At 50.8% G+C, this 19,871-nt stretch overlaps 5 protein-coding genes across 5 annotated transcripts; 3 read left to right on the top strand and 2 right to left on the bottom strand.

Moving 5' to 3' along the window:
* Window positions 1-1,303: 1,303 nt before the first annotated feature.
* MAA_06372 (Cytochrome P450 CYP505D6) lies at window positions 1,304-3,533 on the top strand (the record flags this gene model as incomplete). Its single annotated transcript, XM_007824370.1, has 3 exons — window positions 1,304-3,085; window positions 3,163-3,441; window positions 3,516-3,533. 3 exons carry the CDS (start codon window positions 1,304-1,306, stop codon window positions 3,531-3,533), a joined length of 2,079 nt encoding a protein of 692 aa, XP_007822561.1.
* Window positions 3,534-8,177: 4,644 nt separating this feature from the next.
* Window positions 8,178-10,118, top strand: MAA_06373 (RNA recognition motif domain protein; the record flags this gene model as incomplete). The annotated part of the gene is made up of 7 exons (XM_007824371.1): window positions 8,178-9,040; window positions 9,092-9,182; window positions 9,236-9,325; window positions 9,379-9,470; window positions 9,526-9,783; window positions 9,835-9,906; window positions 9,956-10,118. The coding sequence occupies 7 exons, from the start codon at window positions 8,178-8,180 to the stop codon at window positions 10,116-10,118; spliced, it is 1,629 nt and encodes a 542-aa protein (XP_007822562.1).
* A 390-nt stretch (window positions 10,119-10,508) lies between these two features.
* On the bottom strand, window positions 10,509-11,823 carry MAA_06374 (RIO kinase; the record flags this gene model as incomplete). Its single annotated transcript, XM_007824372.2, has 2 exons — window positions 10,509-11,708; window positions 11,761-11,823. The coding sequence occupies 2 exons, from the start codon at window positions 11,821-11,823 to the stop codon at window positions 10,509-10,511; spliced, it is 1,263 nt and encodes a 420-aa protein (XP_007822563.2).
* A 540-nt stretch (window positions 11,824-12,363) lies between these two features.
* MAA_06375 (proteasome/cyclosome) lies at window positions 12,364-15,244 on the top strand (the record flags this gene model as incomplete). The annotated part of the gene is made up of 4 exons (XM_007824373.2): window positions 12,364-12,481; window positions 12,534-12,607; window positions 12,678-15,155; window positions 15,218-15,244. The coding sequence occupies 4 exons, from the start codon at window positions 12,364-12,366 to the stop codon at window positions 15,242-15,244; spliced, it is 2,697 nt and encodes an 898-aa protein (XP_007822564.2).
* Window positions 15,245-15,618: 374 nt separating this feature from the next.
* Window positions 15,619-18,850, bottom strand: MAA_06376 (oligopeptide transporter; the record flags this gene model as incomplete). Its single annotated transcript, XM_007824374.1, has 2 exons — window positions 15,619-16,522; window positions 16,599-18,850. The coding sequence occupies 2 exons, from the start codon at window positions 18,848-18,850 to the stop codon at window positions 15,619-15,621; spliced, it is 3,156 nt and encodes a 1,051-aa protein (XP_007822565.1).
* Between the last annotated feature and the right edge of the window lie 1,021 nt (window positions 18,851-19,871).

Raw genomic sequence — 19,871 nt, 5'->3', positions numbered from 1 at the left:
CTTAGCCACGAGGTACTGAGCCATCATCGAGTGTTGTATCTCTGCCCGTAGTGTCAGCCCAGCCACAGAGGCTACAAGGTTGTTGGTCTTTGCGCTGTTTGTATCCCTCTGAATGTGCGCAGGTCCAATTGATGTATTCAACCCACTGCTTTTATGATACTTAAAGGTACTTCATTATTAAGTATAATAAACTAGTATATTTTTATATACTTATGTATCTTTAAAACCTTAGTTACTTATTATTGGCTAGAACCCTGGCCCGTTACAAAAATTGGACATGCGCACATTCAGAGGGATGGAAGAACCCGAATACGGAGCACGGGAACTATCTCCTTCCTGGTCAGATGAGACCAGAGTTGCAGACGAGGCGAGAAAGGCGCCCCCGCAGGTTCCAGGTCAAAAGAGCGGGACTACTCCAAACTCCGTACGAAGCTGGAAGCATGTAGTAGTAAGCGCAGATCTTATGGCTTTTGAGCCAAGCTGACCGGCACCTAAGAGTGGATGATGTGGCCAGATTTTAATACGCGTCTGATGCGCCATGGATCCCAACGACCTGGGCGAGGTCGGCGAGGGCATGGAGGAACAAGCGGCAGTAGGCATTAGGCACGGAGGACGGACTGTCTGTGGTGTACGGAGTATCCGCTTAGCATCTGATTATCACCAGTGTCTTGTGGAGTGGCATGTCTGAACAATGCGGCAAGCACATACTGTGAATTGCGAAGGGCTGTTTTGGTTTATACTGCTTGGCCATGGCCGCCTACATTCTCAACGTCGTCATGTGCCGTTCGCAACGCCGTCGGGAACGGGAACAGTCAGTCAAACAGTCGGCTTTGCTAGTCGGTATTGGAGCGAAGCGGTCGATCTGGCAGGGTCAGGTTCCATTTTTTTCGGAATAACTCTGCGTGATCAAGTTCTGGTCCAAGAAAGTGGCTCAGGGCTCAGCCGGGCCTGGGGCCTTGTTGCCTGTGGCTCCATGTCCGGCCACTCGACGCTTCCTGCTCCAGTCCTGGTGCTTTACTCCGTGCCACCAGACCAGACGGCTGCCACGGCTACTTCTAGAATCGAATCCACTGAATCAGGCCAGACCCCTCCGAATTTCACCAAAACCCGCCGACAACCGTTTTGCACATGTGTCTCAAGCTGCGAGCCACTTTTACATTGCCCTTTCCCATTGCCTTTTACGTCTCTTAACCCTCTCGTCTGTCGCTTCGGTCGAGAAGGCTTTCGTCTGGCAAGTGGCAGCGGCCAGCTGTGTGATTGTTCAATCGATCCCTATCTTCTGGCATCGTCTAGTTTGCTCACCATGGCTGAATTCGACACTCTCGACATCGTCGTCCTCGGCGTCATCCTCCTGGGAACCATTGCCTACTTCACAAAGGGCACTCTTTGGGGCATCACCAAGGACCCTTATGCCAATGCCTTTGCCAATGCCAATGGCGCAAAGGCTGGGCGCTCCCGCAACATTCTCGAGAAGATGGACGAGACTGGCAAGAACTGTGTCATTTTCTACGGATCTCAGACTGGAACCGCCGAAGACTACGCCTCCCGTCTCGCCAAGGAGGGCAAAAGTCGCTTTGGCCTGGAGACCATGGTAGCTGATTTGGAAGAGTACGATTTCGATAACCTCGATGCCATGCCTAGCGACAAGGTCGCCATGTTCATCCTGGCCACCTATGGCGAGGGGGAGCCCACCGACAACGCCGTCGAGTTCTACGAGTTCATCACTGGTGACGACGTTAGCTTCTCCGAGGGCAGCGACCCTGCGCTGCAGAACCTCAATTACGTCGCTTTTGGCCTGGGCAACAACACCTACGAGCATTATAATTCCATGGTTCGCAACGTCGACAAGGCCCTCCAGAAGCTCGGCGCCAACCGCATCGGCGAAGCCGGCGAGGGCGACGATGGCGCTGGCACCATGGAAGAAGACTTCTTGGCCTGGAAAGATCCCATGTGGGCTGCTCTCGCGGAAAAGATGGGCCTTGAGGAGCGCGAGGCTGTCTATGAACCTACCTTTGGCATTGTTGATCGTGAGAACCTAACCGTTGACTCCCCTGAAGTATATCTCGGCGAACCGAATAAGATGCATCTTGAGGGTACTGCCAAGGGCCCCTTCAACTCCCACAACCCTTATATTGCACCAATTGCCGAATCCCGAGAGCTGTTCTCCGCCAAGGACCGAAACTGCATTCATATGGATGTTGATATTAATGGCTCTAACCTCTCCTACCAGACTGGTGACCACATTGCCATTTGGCCCACTAACTCTGGCGATGAGGTTGACCGATTCCTCGATATTATTGGCTTAAAAGAGAAGAGAAACAACGTCATCAGCATCAAAGCATTGGAGCCCACCGCCAAGGTTCCTTTCCCAACCCCGACCACCTACGATGCTATTGTCCGATACCACTTGGAAATCTGCGCGCCTGTTTCGCGACAGTTTGTCGCGACCCTGGCTGCATTTGCTCCCAGTGACGAAGTCAAGGCTGAAATGGCCAGACTCGGAAGTGACAAGGAATACTTCCACAGCAAGACCGGACCGCATTTCTACAACATTGCTCGACTCCTGGACACAGTAGGCAAGGGCGAGAAGTGGACCAACATCCCATTCTCCGCCTTTATTGAAGGCCTGAACAAGCTGCAGCCTAGATACTATTCCATCTCGTCGTCCTCCCTTGTTCAGCCAAAGAAGATTTCCATCACTGCCGTCATCGAGTCTCAGGCGATCCCTGGAAGAAAAGATCCATTCCGTGGTGTGGCTACAAACTACCTGTTTGCCCTGAAGCAAAAGCAGAATGGCGACCCCAACCCATCTCCCTTCGGGAAAACCTATGCCCTCAACGGTCCCCGCAACAAGTTTGACGGAATTCATGTGCCCGTACATGTTCGCCACTCCAACTTCAAACTACCTTCGGACCCCGCCAAGCCTGTCATCATGGTCGGCCCCGGCACTGGCGTCGCTCCTTTCCGTGGTTTCATCCAGGAACGTGCCAAGCAAGCTCAGAACGGAGCCACTGTCGGACGTACGATTCTATTCTTCGGATGCCGAAAGCGCTCCGAGGATTTCTTGTACGAGTCTGAATGGGAGGTATGTTCACCTGAAACAACAATCCATGCAACACGTCCTCTCCAAAAAAAAAAGAGGGTAACTCACAATTGTTATAGGAATATAAGAAGGCTCTCGGAGACAGCCTAGAAATCGTTACCGCTTTCTCACGAGAATCCTCCAAGAAGGTCTACGTCCAACACCGTCTGAAGGAGCGATCCAAGGAAATCGGCGAGCTCCTCTCACAAAAGGCTTACTTTTATGTCTGCGGTGATGCCGCGCACATGGCTCGTGAAGTGAATACTGTTTTGGCCCAAATCATTGCCGAGTCACGTGGCGTGTCGGAAACCAAAGGCGAGGAGATTGTCAAGAACATGAGAGCAGCAAATCAATACCAGGTATGTTATCCTTGTCACTGTCCCTGTTTTCCATATATTATTTCAAAGGACCAATGCTGATATATGGATCATAGGAGGATGTCTGGTCCTAGACTAAGAGATGAGAATATAAAATGGGAGTTATGCAGTTTAGAATACAGGTTCATTGCCGTTCAAGACGGTCAACCTAATGATGTATGCATGGCGGCGTTGATCTTGCACGACATTAGTATAGTATCCGTGTTCTCCAATAGAATTTTCCCTTTTCTTTTTTGGATATTTTTTTGGTCTCATTCACGCGGGTCATTTCTCATTTGGTCCACGGGACATGTTGGGCGTATGTTGGAGACATGTACATGGCATAGGTTAATGATTACGAACGAAAGAGAACGCAACGCTCATCCCAATGCTGGTTTTTTCCCCCTCCGGTCCCTAGGTGAAAAAAACTTCAATCCGTGGTGTTTTTTCTTTCTTTTGTGCTCGTCACGTCCAGTGGAACAACAACGGTCGTGGTTCAACGGTCGTTGCAGCGCTCGGGACGTAAACCCGAAATATATGCAAAAAGAAAAGAGTCCGACCTCCTCTGTACGGGAGCAAGAACCCTGTTATTCGAAGCATTTTCAACATCTGCACGGGTTTTGCGATTTTTGTCTGAGCTGTAATGACGTGAGAACATGGATATGCGGTCGGTCCCAAGGTCTTGCTCTGGGATCATGGGTGGAAAGTGCGCCATTTCGGAAGAGGCGCTGGTTTGATTCGGATGAGACTGGCACAGGGGGTCTTGTCTATTCAAGTTTTTCACTATTTCCGCACGCAAGCTACAAGGGTTCTTGCTTGGCAATGTCAAGAGCGTGAGGTCGTGTGTTGTTGATGGACAAGGAGAGCCTTTGTGTATGGGGAAATGGCAATGAAAGGCAGGCTGGCAAAATAAACAGAGCTACATCTACACCAGTCCATCCTGAGTACCTACCTCGTAGTTGCATGGCATGAGACGCACAAATACATATCGAATCAACATTGCTGCATGTTGAAGTTACATCTTGATGCTGGTTCAAATGTCAGTCGGCCCCGATATCAAGGCGATGAATGATGAGAGTTCTATCGCAGACAACCAGTATGATCGGAAGGAACCAAGGTCCTGTAATGCCCAATACGTAGACCCCATTCTCGGCAAAGACATGATGGGTGCCCAGGTGCATTTGTATGTACTTTGTAGAAACGGAAACGTGATGAATATGCAAACAGGGATATCAATCATCTCGATAATGCCAATTCAGCGAACCACAAACCACATGCATAGCCAGCTAATTCGGGCCCTCGCGCGCCGGTGTCGTGTAACGCGGGCTTTCAATAGGCCCATGACACTTTTGCTTTTTGCAGTCGCCGTGCATCGACTACTCCGTACCCAAGGAGGCAACACAGCACTTGAGGTCCGGTAGGTAGTAATACAAATGGCGGCATGGCGCATAACCATTTTTTATGGGGTAAAAAACGAGGTTGCCCTTGGTGTTCCCCAATGCAAGCGAAAAAAAGCAACCAGATCAGAACCGGACACCCTCAGCCTCCCTCCCAGCGCCTGCTGCCCACTTGCAGACTGCAGCTCGACAACTACCACGAGTTTTAGATAGGATTTGCTCGCTGACAGCGGGGGAAGAGGCTTGTTTTCCCTCTCCCCCAAATCTAGAGACTGAGGTGGGAGGACATCCAAAATAACACACCAGACCGTTTGCTGTCGGGACAAGGGCAAGGATGTTCCAATTTAACGCAGCCGTGGCGTCTTGTCTCTTACTACTCGTCACCGCTCAAACTTGATGGGCTTGTTTCTTTTGCGACACCTAGTCCACAATTGCTCTGCCCTCTCGACTTCTCTCCCTTGCATTTGACCAAAACCCTGTTCGCTACTTCAGATTGACGAACCCCTTCGGTTGGATGGAGCTATGCAAAATGGTGGCGAGAGACGCCTTTGAGGCAGGCCGCTGATCGTCTGTCGTGACTCTTGAGGCCATGGCTCCCAGGGAATTGGACCCAACTACCCGGTTACTTGTGTGCCAACAACGCAAAGGGAGACATGGCGGCGCGTCCATGAAACCATCAAACTGGACTTTGGCCAACACGAAGCGTACGAGCGGTACGATTCGGCGGCAAAATGTCTTATAAGCCTCGTCATAATCCTAATCCCAGGCCCGGCGCCGTATATGTCGCGTACGCAGCTCAGAAGAGGCAGGCTCTAATGAGAAAGAAAAGCAAGCCATAATTAACATGAGTGTACGGAGTGGTAGCGGAAATGCGATTTATTTATTAATTTTTTTTTTCTTTGCGAGGGTCAAGTCCCACGGTCGTTTCTCAGGTAAGCAACGCGACTCTGAAGTGTGAGACTGAGGAATCGATGGGGTCTGTCGAGGCTTCCGCCTTGCTCCTTGGGGCGGACTGAAGGGTCCCGGTCCAGGGAGTGGACTGCAGAGTCTCCCTCGACGGCGTCGATCAGGGTAGAGAATAACACAATTGGCGAAATTTTGGGTGGTTTCGAGCTTTGCAGTTGCGCCATCCCGACCAGGCTGAAAGAGCTTGCACGATGGATGCGTGGCTTCAAGACGTCTCATTGGCCCGCCACTTGCTGCACGAATGGCTCACAGAAGTCTCGAGCTGGGGGAGGGAGAAGGCCTAAAACAGTCATGGACAGGTGAATCAGACTTTCAAAGGTTGGTGGTGTCTGAGATGGGAGAGAAAAAGCAACGCTTTTCTCCGTACTTGGCAGGGTGGATGGCGGTGGATAGACTGGGATGGATGGTTGCTTCTTAGCAACTTCAGTCAACACAGAGTCTTGCCATTTTGTTTGGACCGCTCCCATCTGAAAAATTACCCTTGCTGTGCCGCTAGCAGGGACAATTTAAGGTAGTTGGAGAAGATGCCTCCCGTCCAAGTCATCGACTCTCTCTCCCCGTCGCGTTGCGTCTTTCTGCTCAGTATTCTTACTGTCCGTCTGTGTTGTCTGCTTCGTGTGCAAGCCATCATTCTGCTGATATAAATTCCACCTATATGATTTGATACTCAGAAGGAGAAACAACGGTTGTGATTGTATATGTTATGCTGTGCTGGCTGTGCTGGGGCGAATACCAAGGTATGACGAGACAAGCCGGCATCAAACCCCAATGACTTGAACTTGTTAACATGGAAAAGGGTAGAAAGTAACCGCATAATCCATCCATCGGGCTTAACAAAAACAACACCTTGAACCTCGACAGGCAACTCAAAGCGTCGCTTCATCAGTCGTGCGGTGAAGGTTTCGTGTTTGCTCACCTCCTCGCCTTATCGTCTTGCCAGCTGTGAATACCCTCAGTGTCACTTCCCGGGCTGACTGGCACCTGTCTAAAAGGTATAGGGAACTTTAGAAGAATAGATCGGGCCCCTCATTTCAGGCGGCAGCTGACATTGGGCAACTGGCAGGACTTGTCCGGCTGACAACATTTGAAGACTTTTCCCCGTCAACGGCCTCTTTTGCCCTCAGGCACTCCTGATCACGCTCGGGGTTCATTCCTTCTCATCTCGACTCGCATCATTACAATTCCTTCTCTGGAAATCGTGGCTATCGGGACGAGCAGACCAGGAATCGTCACTACCCTCTTGCTTGCATCTGGTATCTTCTAGCTTGCCTTCTTCGAGTCGAGTTTAACCGACCAGACATCCTTTCCTTCCTTTTGACTCCTTCCTCCATCTCCTACAACAACCATCGCAATTACCTCGCTAGCAGATTATATGCATTTTTAGGTAAGTAGTGCCGCCGTGCATTCGCCTCTCGCTTCTAATCTCTCGCTTCCGGCGTCAACTGGCTCCTGGCTTGTCCCTTCTTCCCTGCCATTTCGTCATCTGGTGCCTTTTGCAACTTCGTCTTGTCCCCGTTCCTTGTTCTGCTTCTCTGCTCTTTTTTCTTTTCCTTTTTCTTCTCTTCACAGCATCAACACCGTTTCCAACCCAGATTTTCCAAGTCCCTTCAACGGCAAGTCGATATCATTCGGTGCGCCCATTTTGCTCGATAGCTTGTTCTATCTTACTTACTCTCTTGCTTCATTTCCCAGTCTTGGTAGCAACATTTGCCTTTGGTAGCCTCTCACCAGCTTTGCGTCATCACGCAACCAAAAAGATAAAAGAAGATGTGAGTCTGTTCACTAATATCAGAAATCACTTCCAAGTCCCGCTGGCCTCGCCGGCATCGCCTTTGTGTTTGGGGTGATGCTCCTCGTGACTTCTTTGCCATAACCGTGGCATTTGGTGCTTGTGCTGCTTGTTTTCTGCCTTGGTCAACAATCACCACCAGTCACGCGAGGGGAGCATTCCACACACGAAACGGCAAAAGAAAAAAACGGTGACGGAATATTGGAGTACACTTGCTGATGACTCTGCGACAGATCTTCCGTTTGACTCTCGGATCGTTCGCATTTCCAGCCATCAATCGAAGCTGATCTCTTGCTTTGAGAGTAAGTGGGCTTCTTTTCTCTCATTTTGAATACCAGGAAACTCCTTTGTTGATATGAATGGTTTCTCGGTCTACCTTTTATTGTGTTCCCTTTACAATCGGAATTGATCCCCTGAAGAGAGAACCAACATCATTTTGATTGGGAGTTGCCCAACTTCGGGTCTCTCAGTATTTGCTGCTCATCATGCCATTCTCTGCCTTGAAACTCTGTGTACGCTGACATGAAATTTCATTCCACCTCTCCAGCCTCACGTTTTATCGAAAATCAGCCCTCGCCGACTCGAATATGGACGCCGGAAACAGTGTTGGCGGGCCTTATCTCCCCAATCCTACAGGACGCAATGTCCACAGCCATGGTCCTGCACACTCAGCTGCTGATCCAAACGCAATGCTTAACCAATTTGCCGGACTCTCCCTGGGAGGGATGAGTATGCCTAGCAGCGCTGCTCCAATGCCGATGGGACATAACCCACCGCCATACGTGGTTGGAACTGATACCCCATTTGTTCTGGCTCACATGTCCGCTCACCAAATTGGCATGAACCATCACCACACCGAAAATCCATATCAAAACCTGGGTATCCCTGGATATGGGTCTCCTTATGTTGGCGTTCAGATGCCCTTCGTCCCTTTCACTCCTGGACGAGCTCATATTGCCCAGCCTCGTGTGGAACGCGGACATTCAGATGTGCCTGGCCTTGAGAATCGTCGCGGATCATATTCCACGACCGAGTCTACCCCAGCTACTCCTTTTTATGGTACAGTTTCGCAGCGTGATGATGGCCCACGAGTTGCCAGCCTTGACCGATCCGCTTATACGACTCCTTCCCCCCAGCAAATTGGCCTCCCGGCCCTTCATGCCGACCCAACCAAACCGGTTATTGCTGTAGTATCAGACCGGACTGTCGATGAATATCTTCAACAGGAACCTGCTATTCCCCGAGCTGTCCCTGCAGTTTTTACACCTCCCAGCCAGATGAAGAGCCTCGAACAGAGCCTTGAAAATCGTATCCCGGGCAATCGCAATGTATACATTCGCGGACTACATCCTACTACGGACGATGAACTACTTTACAAATTTGCCTCTCGCTTCGGACCGGTTGAAACATCCAAAGCAATTATTGATACTGGAACAGGGGCATGCAAAGGGTAAGGAATGGAAGGTCATCGTTACCTGACGCAGGAACTGACATGCGACAGATTTGGCTTTGCAAAGTTCTTTGATTCTCAGGACTCCGAAATGTGTATTCGTGGATTCCACCGACTTGGTTACGAAGTTGGCTTTGCCCGGGTATGTAGAGGGATCGTCTGTTTACTTTACGACGTATCTGACATGTACCCTAGGAATCCTTCAACTCTCGCCTTAAGGCAGAAGGCGACGAAGGCTCTACCAATCTGTACATTTCCAACCTTCCGAAGACGCTGACTGAAGTGGTGAGTTGACACTTTTAACCCCAAGTATTGGATAGTAATTGACATTGGCAAAGGAACTTGGAACCATCTTCCTCGGAACCACCATCCTCTCGAGCAAGATTCTTCGGGACAGCATGGGAAATAGCCGTGGTGTTGGCTTTGCCCGGTATGAACATATAATTCCTGCGGAAGGGATAGTTAATATCTAACTGAGTTAATAGATTCGAGAGCCGTGAAATTTGCGACGAGATTATCAAGAAATACAATGGGGTTGGAATTGGAGAGGAGGGTCTTCTCATGAATATTCGATATGCAGACACTCCAGCTCAGAAGGAATTGAAGCGAGTCACTGCCGAGCGCCGCCAATTCCGGACAAACGAGTATAATATCGGGGCTTATGGCACTCCTCTTGTGGGAATGAGCCCTACACTGTACAACCAACAATCTCAATGGCGCAGAACATTGCCTGTTTCGCGAAGGTGAACATACCCTTTTTTCTGACTGTCATGGCCTGACTGACATGATAACAGTGGGCTTTCTGCTTCATCAAATGAAGAGGGAAATGTGATGAGACACTCGGGGACCCGACGCGGACTATCCGAGTATGCTCTTTCGCGTGGAACCCTTGCTAAATTCTAACCTTGAAACCAGGATAGCTCCGAACACGATTACGGATGTGGCTGCTGCCGCTACCATGTCGGACAGTGATGAAGGTGTAACGATTCACGCCGACTCATCCACCGTCGCCGGTGGCACTAACGAGAACAAGTCGCCATCTACCAAGGGTGCTCGACGGGATGAAATTAGTGATTAATGTTTTTTTGGTCGATTTTAGCTTTTTTGTTGTCTCTTTTGTTGCTTGTTTGCAGTTTATCTCATGTCCAGACATGTGGCTACATTTTCTGGCTTGTCACTTTTTTGTTACATTCTTTTACGAATTTGCCAGTTGAGTTGTAAGCAGACATATTCTGTGAATGAGCATCTTATAGTCTCAAGCCTCTCTGCCACCAAGGAGTGCCTTGAGGACGCATTTTGATCAGACTGTACTTTAGATTCTTAGAGAAAATTGGGGCCTGTAGCAGAGAGTATCAACGCCGAATGGGCGAAATTGATGAATAATAATGTATCACAGGTATGAAACCACTTCTATCAAGCTTTGACAGATGTCCAATTTGTTTTATTCTCTTTCAAGTATCGTATGGTACTATACTGTCAACTTCGACAGATCCTCATTAAGTAGAGGTTGGGCGTCAGCAGCAGACCATTCGTCATCGACTTTGGCGCCAGTACTCAGCGTTCTCTCATGACTCTGCGGACCCAAAATGCCACCGTCGTCTTTCTCGTCATCTCCACTTTTATCATCGTCGTCCTCAGATCCAACTTCTTCTTCATCATCGTCGTCCTCGTCAAATTCCTCTGAAACTCCATCCTCTCCCCTCTTCGTGACCTGATCTTTAATTGCAGTTTCAAGATCCTTCAACATTTTCTTTGTGAAGCCAGATGCCTCTACAGTTGCATCCAGTCTTGTAAAACCACCTTTGGCTAGTTTCTTCTTCGAGTCTTTGAAGAAGGGCCCCGGTGTTGTGCTGGTAAAGTGGAATCTTCTTGAGAAGAATCTTTTGATGCATTCAACATCTCTGTCGAAGTACATTTCAGCGTTCTGGTGCTCCATAGACACCATCTGAGGGAAGTCAATGACAACCGGCTCAAGCTTCAAAGATTCCTCGCCACTTTCCGACACAGTCTTCTCCTCCTTTATTAAGATATTGAACTCGTTGAAATCCCCGTGGATCAGCCCATGATTGGCAAAGCGAAGAATCAAAGCGATCAAGTCTGCGTAAAGAGATGCAGGGTCCGGAACATCGGAAATTTGTCGCAGTGGGAAAGCGTCCACCAGTGTCATGACAATTGTATGTCGAGACTGTGCCAGCGGAACTGGAACAGGAAACCCTTCTTCATGTAAAGCTTTCATGAAGGCATATTCTTTCATGGCTGCTAGTCTTGAAAGATACATCCATGAGCCTGAAGCCCGATTCTTTAGATAATCGCGGTTGGATTTTACGGTTCGGAAGGATATTCTTCCCAATCGATGGATTTTCAAAACACGCTGTGTGCCCGTCTGGTCCGCAACAACCATGATATCACTTTCTTTTCCAACGCCGATCCTGTTTCCGACACTATAAAGATCTTTGCGGCTGGCGTGGGTGTGCAGAGCGAGATAATCGAGACCCCCGTAGGTTAACCGGTAGCCGTCGTATTTGGCTTCCTTAACTCTGGCGATAAGACCAACTTTGGCGAGTGCCGATATACTCCTGTGTACACCGCTAGCTCCACCTCGCAAGCGGGCAATCTTTTCTATCAATGGAGTGGGCACAACTTCGTGATTTTTGCTGCCCATTTCAACCTGTGCTCAACTTAGTACCAAGGGGACACAAAGGTTCTCATGTTGTGCTTACGGCAGTAAGAACTCTCCAGTCTTCCGAGGCCAAATGCCTCATAGCCCTAGTGTCTAGCTTCATCGTGGCGGTTGATACAGGACCAACTTTTGGGATTTTGTACAACGCAGTAAGATGAAGAGCAGTAAGAGAATAAATGTCCCTTGGCGTGGGGCCTCTCACAGCACACACAAGCGCTTGCGCTGTGGTGACAATCGTTTTTGGTGGGGTGACGGAGAAATTTAGCTGATAAGGTCTAATCGATAGCGCCTGCACGCCACCTGTGCCTTATCTGCGGATTAACCGTTCCGGTTCCAGGGGTGCCACAGCACGTGATTGAATTGCAAGGCTGGGCACTCGCGAGCACCAGGCGACAGCGCCTCACGTAACCGGAGCTACAGTAGGACATCCGCCGTCGACCTGTTGGAGCTTTCATTGCCATACCAGTCCATCACTTTCCACCACTACTAACGCAGGCTTGCGGTCTTTGCAAATTTCGAACCGCACCGCGTGTTGACACTCCAGGCACCTCAATTCACCCGTAACCGACATTACGCCTTCTTCGTACCTTCTACCTCCCCTCGTAGGAGCTTCGCACAGGGCGCTCACCACATCGACGTCAACATGGCTCAAGACACCGATGCGCCCAAGGCGGCAGACAAGGGCAAGGGAAAGGCCGTGGACGAGTCCAAGGATGAGAAGCCTATTTTGAACGGCAAGAAGGAGGATGACAAGAAGGATGGTAAGTGCTGGTTAGAGTGCTGACAAACCACAAGATGCTGATTTAAGTACAGCCGTCGAGGAGGAGCTTAGTGAGGAGGATCAACAACTCAAAAGCGAGCTTGACATGATAGTAGAGCGGTTGACGGTAGGTTGCCTGAAGCTAGGAAGCAATTGTGCTTACTTTGTCGGCGTTTGCTGACCTGTCTCTAATCAAGGAATCGAACACGGAGCTCTACAAAACAGCATTAGAGGCGATGAAGACTTCGATAAAAACCTCAACATCATCAATGACAGCAGTACCGAAGCCTCTCAAATTCTTACGACCACACTATGAAACTCTTACCAAATTGTACGAGGAATGGCCTGCTGGCGAGAACAAGACATCGCTGGCTGATGTTTTATCTGTCATTGGTATGACCTTCTCCGACGAGGACAAGCAAGACACTCTCAAATATCGTCTTCTGGCTCCGACATCTGATATTAGCTCTTGGGGGCATGAATATGTGCGACATTTAGCTTTGGAGATCGGCGAGGTCTATGGAAAACGAATCACCGCTGATGAGTCTACCTCGGACCTGATCGACCTTGCTCTCATACTGGTCCCGCTTTTCATCAAGAGCAATGCCGAGGCGGATGCTGTCGATCTTATGAGTGAACTTGAAATCATTGAGCAGATACCGAAATTCGTCGATGAGAACACCTATGCCAGAGTCTGCTTGTACATGGTTAGCATGGTGAATCTACTCACTTATCCGGACAATGAGACCTTCCTTCGAACTGCCCACAACATCTATATGGAGTACAAGCAGTTCACCCAAGCTATTGTTCTTGCTATTCGACTGCATGATGTTGAGCTTATCAAGGCCGATTTCGATAAAGCTGAGAACCCGACCTTGAAGAAGCAGTTGGCCTTCCTGGTCGCGCGTCAAAGAATCGTGCTGGACCTACCTGAGAGCAATGATGATGAGCAAGTGATCTTGGAGTGTGCTTCTAATCTTAAGTTATCAGAGCACTTCAAGTCCCTTGGAAAGGAGTTGAATATTTTGGATCCCAAGACCACTGAAGATATTTACAAGAGCCACCTTGAAAGCAGTCGGGTAGCTGGTATGACTAATCTTGACTCTGCCAGGCACAACCTGGCTGCTGCGTTTGTTAACGCATTTGTCAATGCTGGCTTTGGTAATGACAAGATGATGTTGGTAGAGGGTGAAAAGGAGAGTTGGGTTTGGAAGACCAAGGCCGATGGTATGATGTCGACCGTGGCTTCTATGGGTACTCTTCTTCTTTGGGATATCGAGAATGGGCTGGACAAGATCGACAAGTACACATACTCTGCTGAAACTGAAATTTCAGCTGGAGCTATGTTGGCGATTGGTATCATGAACTCAGGTGTTCGTTTTGACTCGGAGCCTGCGCTGGCTCTGCTTGGAGACACTGAGAAGTTGCATCACTCGAACCCCTTAATCCGAACCGCCTGTATTATGGGCCTGGGATTGTCGTACGCTGGTTCGAATAAAGAGGATTTGCTCGAGCTTCTGTTACCGATTATAAGCGATTCATCACAAGACATGCAAATCTCTGCCATGGCTGCTCTGTCGTGCGGTCTGATCTTTGTCGGCTCTTCCCACCCTGATGTTACGGAAACTATTGTTACAACGTTAATGGATGACGAACGAAAGAACCAGTTGACAGATAAGTGGACTCGCTTCTTGGCACTTGGCTTGGGATTGCTATTCTTCGGCCGACAGGAAGAGGTTGACGTGATTTTGGAGACTCTGAAGGCGGTGGAGCACCCCATGGCTAAGCCAACTGCTGTTCTGGCAGAAATTTGTGCGTGGGCAGGCACCGGAGCTGTGCTCAAGATCCAGGAGCTTTTGCATATTTGCAACGAGCACAAGGAAGAGTCGGATGATAAGAAAGGCGATGAGTTGCTACAAGCATATGCCGTCATCGGCATTGCATTGGTGGCCATGGGTGAGGATATCGGCCAGGAAATGGTTCTTAGACAGTTTGGCCACCTCATGCATTATGGCGAGGCGAACATTCGAAAGGCTGTTCCGTTGGCCATGGGTCTCATCAGCCCGAGTAACCCGCAAATGAAGGTTTACGATACACTCTCAAGATACAGCCACGACAACGACCCGGAGGTTGCCATCAATGCAATATTTGCCATGGGGATGCTCGGCGCAGGAACAAACAACGCCCGGTTGGCACAACTCCTGAGACAACTGGCAAGCTACTACCACCGCGACCAGGATGCTCTTTTCATGGTTCGAATTGCTCAGGGCTTACTACACATGGGCAAGGGCACATTATCCATCAACCCCTTCCACACTGACCGCCAGGTCCTCTCGCAGGTTTCTACTGCAGGACTGCTAGCCACGATGATTGCCCTGATTGACCCCAAAGAGTTCATCACGGGCACCTCCCACTACCTGCTCTATTTCCTAGTCACTGCTATGCACCCTCGGTTCTTGGTCACTCTAGATGAGCAGCTTAAACCTCTCAAAGTCAACGTGCGTGTTGGTCAAGCCGTGGATGTTGTCGGGCAAGCCGGTCGTCCCAAGACCATTACCGGATGGCAAACACAGAGTACTCCCGTTCTGTTGGGCTATGGAGAGCGAGCGGAGCTTGAGGATGAGGAGTACATTAGCTTGAACGGTACTCTAGAGGGCCTAGTAATCCTACAAAAGGTAAGGTGATGCCATTTCAACATTGAAACCTTGGGTTCGGTTTAGCTAACTTGTTTTGATAGAACCCGGAGTGGGAAGATGGACAATAAAGGACCAGGTACACTAGGAGTTTTACGGCGAGGAGAGCATTGGGTACAGAGTTGGCAGCTTGGTTCAGGCTTTAGCCAGTCCACTGTATAGTAATCTACTGTAAAGACACGAGAGGATAGTCATGAAGAAGAGCTGTGCATCCCTAGAAGGTCTAAAAATTCAAATGCTAGTTTGGTACGTCATGTTCTATATCTGATAAAAAGACAAAAAAGTGCTGCAAAAACGGGTATATATCGTCGAGTAGATTTGCCTCCCATCCAAGTCGGCCTTTTTTTTTGCCCTGCCAAAATGCCATCCCAAAAAAACGATATATATGCATATATACACACATGGTTAATGAAATCGTGAGTCAATGTCAGGTGACGGGACATCATCACCACGCATCTGGACCAAAAGTCTCGCCCTCTGGAACCGTTCTATAGCTGCACGCTTGCCAATCGCAGCCTTGCTTGTACACTTCTGTACCCCACCACTTGAAGTCCTTCATCCACCCGGGGTACAAGAAGCCGAAGAAGACGACGACAATGCCAAAGGCCAGACCCGAGTCGAGAGCGGCGCTGAGGGTCATGGTGTACTTGCCCCACCAGGCGTTTGCGCGCCGTTTGATCAGGTAGTTGAAGACGTAGCAGACGACGGCCCAGACGGAGAAGTTGAGGCCCGTGGCGGGGGGGATCCACGACATTGCGCCGAATATGACGGGCAGGTTGACCTTGCGGATGATGCTGCCGCGCTTGTTGCGCGCGTACAGCCACAGCGGGATGGGGAGGAGGGCGCCGAGCGGGAAACACCAGACCAGGGCGCGGTAGGTGGCTCCGGGGCCGAAGAACTCGCCTGGTCCGACGACGCCCCAGAGGATAGAGCCGTTGAAGTGGACGCGCGCAATGGGGCATGTGAAGCCGTTGAGGGCGTCGGCGGTGCAGATGCCCTTGACGTTGGCGAACATCCAGTTCAACACGCCGATTTGCGTGACGGACGAGACGAGGGTGGCGACGACTTGGACGAGGAACATGAGTCGGGGTGGGATTTTCATGTAGTGCCCGAGCTTGAGGTCGGATGCAAACTTGATGCCCTGCGCGGAGGAAATATAGCCGTAGGTGACAAAGACCATGTTTGCAATGGGGCGGCCAGGGAACACGACGCCGCAGATGAGTTGGCAGATGAGGTAGATGCTGCTGTGTTGGTTGGTGACGGCCATGATGATGCCGTTGGGGATGAAGAATATGGCGCCGATGGCGAGGGACAGTAGAAGGCCGTACCAGGGGAGATGGACGGGGTAGCTGCTATGGTTAGAAACAACGTGGTTTTTTATTTTTTTGGTTGCGTGTGTCTGGGAGATTTGGACGGGGCACCTACAATTCGACAATAAACATGCCAATGGCTGTCATGGAGACAAAAGTGAGCAAGTACCAGCTCAACGGGGCGTCCTTGTACCGACTCATCAGACGGCAGTGGATGTCTTCGCGGCTGATGAGGTTGTCGACGTTGGATGTCGAGGCCGAAAAGCGGCTGTAGTTCTCGCTGCCCAAGCTCCCCGTTGACGACGAGATTGGGTGTGACTGTGATTCTGGTACGGGTCGATACGTAGGTTTGCCATTTTGGCGCGCTTCCTCGATGGATCTCTTCCATGTCCGCCATATGTCCTTGCCATGCCAGCAAAAGGTATGGGTGAGAAGAGCGGCGAGGCCGGCGAACTGCATGCCATAGCTGAGCATGTATGTCACTGGAAGGAACACCCTGCTGTACTGTTTATAGGCGTCCCTATCGAAGAGGAACTCAGAGGTCAAGATTTTGGAGACGTCGTAGATTTTACCCCTGTTATCAAAGACACCTGTTGATAGGATTGGCAGGTATGATGTGTAGAGGACATTGGCGTAGTAGAAGACGGGCGCAATGATCCACATGACAATGGCGAGACCGCCGATGACATTCATAGCAGCCCAGAACGGGACCAGAAGAGGGGAGCCAACATATGTGATTTGCGCCCAGTCAAATGTCAGGGGGAAGAGCCCCAGACCAGAGGCCACGCCAAAGAGATTGGCAACGACGACGTTCTTGGGCGCAAACCAGGTGACGACGCTGAAATAACTGAGCGCCGGCATTAACAGCCCCGGCAAGAAGTAGAATGCAAAGGCGCCGCTCCACACAATGTAAAAGAACTTCCATCTGCTGATTGTCCAGCCGTTGGCAGGTTTATTGTCCTGTTTGTGTAGCGTGGAAAACATGGCGGCGGACATGAGAGTACCCGGCCAAATCATGCCGCTCGGGCGAACCAGAAATCTCCTAGCCATGCCAGCAAAGCCGTAACCGAGTATTTGTGTTGATATCGTCAAGAGCAGCTGATACCCAATCGAAGCCGGCTGGTTGTAGAATTTAGTCTGCTCGACAATGACATCCGTCGCAAATGCAAAACCAAAAGCGACATTGCTACTGACATATACGCACGTATGCTCCTTTTCGTTCCACCTCCCCTGTGCCAGCCATTGGCGCCACGAAGTTGCATGCTTTTGGTGAGTCTGGCCTGCTCCCTCACTCACGGCCTGGGTGCGGACTCCATCAACAAATACGTAGTCGGGATCGTCGGGTCGTTTGAGAATCATGTCCCACAGGTGTCCGAGAGGGTGAACAAGCAGCAGAGCTATGACTGGGGTAATAGCGACGCTTGGGTACCGTAATGAGAAGAACAAATTTGTCGAGGAGCCAAGAATGGAGAAGATGACTGACAAGCACCACATACGAGGCGTGTTTATTGAGAGGGTCGTATTATCAGTCGGGGGCACGGAAGCTCGAACAAGTTCGTGTGGTGAGTTGTCCTCGGGTTCAATGGTCGACGCCGTCGACGAGGCGTCCTCGAGCAGAAGCCCGTCCTCGGAGCTGATGTCTTCGCCATCTTTGTCGTGGTCCAAAATCTCGCTGGGAAAGGCGGATTCTGCTATTCCGAACCGGCCCTCGAGCCCGGACATTAGGGCGGCTCCGTCGAGGTCCTCGGATCGCCATGAGGTCATGGACCGGCGCGAGCTTAGACTCAACTGGCTCCGATTCTGAGAACCGATTCGACGAAGTCGGTGGTTATTATGATCATCTTCGGAATCGCTGCTCACGGGAGAGTCGTCGTGGCTACGGGTGACGGAGCCGTATGGAGAGGAGGTAGATCGAGAACCATCCATGGCACGAAGCATTGGCGTCTTCTTGGAGGCCATGTCGGCTTCGTCAAGCTGGTGGTCAAGGCAGCCAGGAGTCGGCTCTGCTATTGCCTCGCTGAGGCTCGGAGATGCAGGGTCATGGCCAGGTATAGAAGGCGAGGATGACGATGAGCGTGACGCGGGGCGCACAACCGACGTTGACTCCCTTGGGCCAGTGTAGGACGAACTCTCCGCCTCACTCGGCTGGGGCGGGAAAGATGACGATGAGGCAGTGGATCGAGGTGCTAGGGTCTGAAGAGGCACGCCCTGCGCGTGCAATTGGGACTCATGTACCCTGGCCGCAACGTCCGGAGAGAAGGACGGACGGGACTTGACGACGGAGGGAATGGTGGTGCTGGCGGTGCTGGTGGTGCTCGTGGTGGCGGACTCGGTCAAGCTGGACGCGGACGTGGTGCGACGGCCCATGGCGGGGCAGACAATGGCGGGCCGAGAGGATTTGGCTGAGGAACGACGCAGCAGTGCAGCGCCGACCCTTGCATACGCATACAGAAACGATGATGGAAAAACTAGAAGCACTAGAGGCTGATTAGGGATGTTGAGGGATGCGTGGATGGCGTGGCATGGAGCTGCCCTTGGGTCGGGACAACATGTACGATCCTCGGGGGGGTGGTCGCAGCACCAATGGGAGCATGAACGACGGGTGCGAAGAATTACGAGCGGCCCCTTTGCGCGCCAAGGAGTCCAAGGAGTACCATGCAAGAGGGCAGTTGAATCTGAGCCAGAGTTTATTTATCAATTCTTGATGACCAAACCCGCGAGGCGGCACGACACCACAGCCGAGGACAACCCGGAGTCTGACTTGGCCCTTGCGTAGTACCGGGAGCCCGGATGGTCAAGGTCAGGCCAGGCCGTCCGGGTCGCCGGTCGCCGGTCGCTGGCCTTGAGATCGATCTCGTTGACACGCATTGGCATCTGCATAACGAGCTGGTGATGGACTCTTGACGGTGTGGACTCGCTGCCTACCTACCCCATGCTCCATTCTCTAGGGAGTCCAGAGTAGTCGAATCGATTGTCCATTGTTTATTTACTCTCTACCGACTAGTAACCTACTAGTATAGTTACATGACGGCCCAATCTACCAGGTTCGGGGGTTTTGCAAAGTGATCAAAGACTAAAAAAAAGTCAGACCGATCATGGGCCAAGCCGCTACGCATCAACGCCAACACGATCAGCTTTGCTTCCCACCGCTTTTGTGACGCTCATGGTTGCCGAAAGGGGTGTATCTTTTCGAGGCGGCATGACTCGGAAAGAAAAATAGCCTTAAATCGTGAGCACTTGTCATGCAAACTAGGAGACGCGTGATGCGGTTCGTGGCGGAATGCATGTGAGGGGCGAGCGACGTGCGTGGCAGGGAGTCGACTGGTAGGATAGTTGGTTATCTAGGGAGTGCATTAGCCTCGAGGCCAACATTAATCAAACCAAAGAC

Source organism: Metarhizium robertsii, assembly GCF_000187425.2.
Source record: "Metarhizium robertsii ARSEF 23 chromosome Unknown MAA_Scf_6, whole genome shotgun sequence".
NCBI classification, from domain to species: domain Eukaryota; kingdom Fungi; phylum Ascomycota; class Sordariomycetes; order Hypocreales; family Clavicipitaceae; genus Metarhizium; species Metarhizium robertsii.
This window is presented reverse-complemented; position numbering and strand designations above follow the sequence as displayed.